The sequence below is a fragment of the Mastomys coucha genome, unplaced genomic scaffold (assembly GCF_008632895.1).
Source record: "Mastomys coucha isolate ucsf_1 unplaced genomic scaffold, UCSF_Mcou_1 pScaffold20, whole genome shotgun sequence".
NCBI classification, from domain to species: domain Eukaryota; kingdom Metazoa; phylum Chordata; class Mammalia; order Rodentia; family Muridae; genus Mastomys; species Mastomys coucha.
In genome coordinates, this window is record NW_022196903.1 from 50,069,104 (window position 1) to 50,072,943 (window position 3,840).

The following is a 3,840-nucleotide window of genomic DNA, read 5'->3' on the forward strand; positions in this document are numbered from 1 at the left end:
TTTTTTTGAATTGAATAATATTGATATAACTAGAGCTTTAATAGACATTTCATAAAGGCTAAACAAGAATAAATTAGTCACACTATTATGAAATGCATAGTCCCTCCATGAAGAGAAATTTGATTAGGCTGTGGGAAGCCAAAAATGTTTCTGAATTATTAGCACCCACTTACTTAATCCATTTGCCTACAAATTTGGTATGAAAACATTTCTAGTGAAATCAAAAAAAAAAAAAATCTGTAAAGGCAAGTTCCTGCTTGATTCTGTAAACTAGAATTATCCCAGGCTGAAGGAGGGAGCAGTGATGTAGGCCTTTTCTTGCTCAACTACAGAGTTCCCTTGTAGCAGGATATTTGTAATTGCCTGCCGTCAAGGGAGTAATTAAGCTTTAAGCAGGAGCTAGCCTTGACTCTGTCATTCAGTGGTTTAATGGACCCATCCACTCACTTCCAAGTTGTGTGATCTTGCCTTCAAATAAACCTTTTGTACAAGTACCAGTTAAGAACTGCCTTCAGCTCTCATTTCCAATCCAAAATGGCCCACAAAAAGCTCTCTTGCCTGCCTCAGAACATCTGCTGGCTTTGATTTTGAGTTTATGCACAGCGTAGGAGGGTTGGACCATTTATTCCCTGTATGTTGATAGAAGATCTGGTATTTTGATAGTGAAGTGGTCTAAGTTACCTACTGAGTATAACTACTTTGTGCTTTGGGACAATAACAATTACTTATAAGCTAACATTTGAATTTCTTTCTTTTAAAACCATCTAGTTTTTCAGTTTCCCTGCTGTGGTTGCTCCATTCAAATGTTCTGTCCTTCCACTGAGCCAGAACCAAGAGTTTATGCCATTTGTCAAGGAATTATGTAAGCAAATCCAGTTGGGTAATCTCCATGGGAACACTGTCTTGCAGACTCAGTTTTACAGAATGTATCATTTGTTTGAGTAAAAGCATAGATTGACTATGACTAAATGGGATTTTAGCCTCTGCTTGTATTTATAACAGAGCATACTTGCTCAGATGTCTTAGCATTGTGCGAGTCAGGAGTCAGACTTAAGGATTCCTTGCTGCTCTTGTTGACCTGGGTTCTCTCTTCCCAAAACCCTAATGGGATGTAGCACCCTGCTGGATCTCCAGCACTGGGAGGGATCTGTAAGTAAGTACTGGCCCCTTACTTCTGGGTTTTGGAAAGGGAAGCCTGCATGAGCAGCCCAGGGCTGTGCAGGCGGAGATGCACCTCAGCATCCCACCATAGCACCATAAGGTCTCCTTCCCGTGCAGCTGTGCTGGATGGAGATAGCAGGGCAGTCTGGGCTCCTGTCGGGGACTTAGTGAGCGTCCGTGTAGCTGGGACTTAGCTGCTCTCTTGTCTCAGAGTCCTTATGTTTCCTGAGCTTCCGAGCCTGCGTTCAGATGACACTGAGAGTTACCGCAGTATCTCACTCTTGTCTCGCTTTGTTTTGAATAGCGGAAGCTCTGACCAGGAATGGCGTGTCTCATAAAGTAGATGATTCCTCTGGGTCTATTGGAAGGCGTTATGCAAGAACTGATGAGATTGGCGTGGCTTTTGGCATCACCATTGACTTTGATACAGTGAACAAGACCCCCCACACTGCAACTCTGAGGGACCGAGACTCCATGAGACAGATAAGGGCAGAGGTGACTGGCTTTCTGATACATTAGTCTTAGACATGTTCACAACTTCCTACTGGCTTGAATTGGACTTTGATATATTTATATTCTTGGTTTTATTTTTTGTAATATTAATGATTGGTTTGTATCAGACAAAGTCCAGATTCCCAGAACTGTTTGGTTTAATTATGAAAATACCCATTAACATTTCTCTAATATTGTATAGTCGTTTGGATTGCTCTCACTCCTTTTCCAGCAGTTTGTTTTTACCCTTGGTTGTTTATTAGGCAAGAGAAATGTCATCCCATGAGGCTGTTGCCATAGTTTTACTGGCGAGCTTTGGGGACTTAGCCATCATTATCATTATATTTCTATAGAAACGTAAAAATGTGTATAAACTCAGTGTCAGCCCATTGGAGAGGGAATCTTTCTGTAATTTTTTGTAACGAGCAGGGACCACTGGAGTAGGACAAGCACAGAAGGGTGGCTGAGTAGCTCAGGGTGAGGCTGGAGGGGCATGGTCACTGGCAATCACCTGGCTAATGTATTAACTTTCAACAGATATTTATTTAGAGTACTTATTAGTATTCAGCTTGATACAGTTATAATAAGGAAAATAAAAACCGCTTTTATCCAAAAGGGTTTCATAAATCACGACTTTCTGGCTTGTCTTTATACACCAGTCCTGGCTAATCTGTACCTGCGTTCCCAGTGGCTGCAGTTCTGTGTGAGTCCCAGATCAGCCTCAACATCAGCATTCCCTCTGAACTTGCTAGAGCTTCTTAATCTCCACCCCAAACCTGCCATCCATTAGCTGGGGGTAGAGAAGGGTAGCAGAAAGATTTAACAGGCTCCACATAGGCTGGTTTTCCACACCCGACTTTGTAAACCACTGCTGGAGGCCACTGTCACTTGCATATGGCTGGGCAGCAGCTGGCTCTGCTGCACCGCATAGACTTAATTAAATTCAGGAGTTAAATGTAACAGCCGTGAAATAACTTGAGATACAGAATGGGATGAGAAGCGTATGGCAATGCTGAGCTGTATGGGGAGCTAGTAGGCTTAGTGGACTTGAGCAAAGACCCCAGCTTCGGAGTAGGTGAGCATAATTAAGGAAACAAACACAGCTTGTAAAGGATGTCATCGTGTGTGTACACGTGTGCAGTGTATCATAGATAGCTGGTGTTTTGCTATGTACTGCACATAAGGGTTCCTGAATTCAGGGCAAGTACTCGTCACAAATGTAAAGTTGGCTAATGCTTGGGCTTCTTTTCTCTTCCCAGGTCTCTGAGCTGCCCAGTGTGGTCCGTGATCTGGCCAACGGCAATATCACCTGGGCTGACGTGGAGACCAGGTACCCGCTCTTTGAAGGGCAAGAGACTGGCAAGAAGGAGACAGTAGAGGAATGAGAACAGCTGGCAACTTGTGACCACCCGTGCTAATAAATAACTCATCATGTCCACTACACAAAACATTGTGACTGCTTCCAGGGACTATTTTTCCTCAGTGGCTGCTTGATTTTACCCCACAATTAAAGTTGAAGGAATTCTGAACAAATTTATAATCTATATGTTGTGTTTCCATTCTTCTTAGCAAAGACATTTCTCTCAGACATTTGTTTAGATGTGCTTGTGTTTAACACGGAACATCTTTTAAAATTAACAACTTTATTGGGGTATAGTTTGTATGCTACAAATTATTTTAAGTGTGCAGTTTAGTGTACTTACAGTTATACATCCACAGTCCAACTTTAGAACATTCATATCCCAAAGAATTCTTATGCCCACTTATTGTAAGCTTCTGTTGCCACCTTGGTCCCCAGCAGACATAAGTGTGCTGTCTGTAGATGTGCAAGTGATGTTCTATGCCAGAGAGAGAGCTTTCTCCAGGCAGGTAAGTGGCTTTTGGGAAAGGCTCAGAGTGCATGGAGAAGGCTGTAGGATTTTTGTCTACTCTCTATTCTAGAAGTCACTGGGTTCTAAAGGCCCAGGGTGACCTAGCTTGCCTGTCTGGCTTACCAGTTCCCAGTATCTTATAGCTGTTTTGTGCTTTGGGCTTTGCTTCTAATACTGTGCTTTGATGCTAGTACATTTTTGTGTAGAACACATTCAAGGTAGTAGAATTTGTAGAATTATGGCTTCATCTGGCTCCCCAGATCTTACCTGTCCAGGTCTAGGACTGCTGGCCTCCAGAGAGCCCCGGCCACCCCTG

At 42.9% G+C, this 3,840-nt stretch overlaps 1 protein-coding gene across 1 annotated transcript in view; it reads left to right on the plus strand.

Moving 5' to 3' along the window:
- The window catches only part of Gars1 (glycyl-tRNA synthetase 1), a 42,528-nt gene extending 39,331 nt beyond the window's left edge, over nucleotides 1-3,197 (plus strand). The window contains exons 15-17 of the mRNA XM_031381982.1: nucleotides 769-862; nucleotides 1,466-1,656; nucleotides 2,913-3,197. Of these exons, the coding sequence (XP_031237842.1) occupies nucleotides 769-862; nucleotides 1,466-1,656; nucleotides 2,913-3,038 (411 nt within the window). The 3' untranslated portion in view covers nucleotides 3,039-3,197. The remainder of the gene's footprint in view (nucleotides 1-768; nucleotides 863-1,465; nucleotides 1,657-2,912) is intronic.
- Nucleotides 3,198-3,840: the final 643 nt, after the last annotated feature.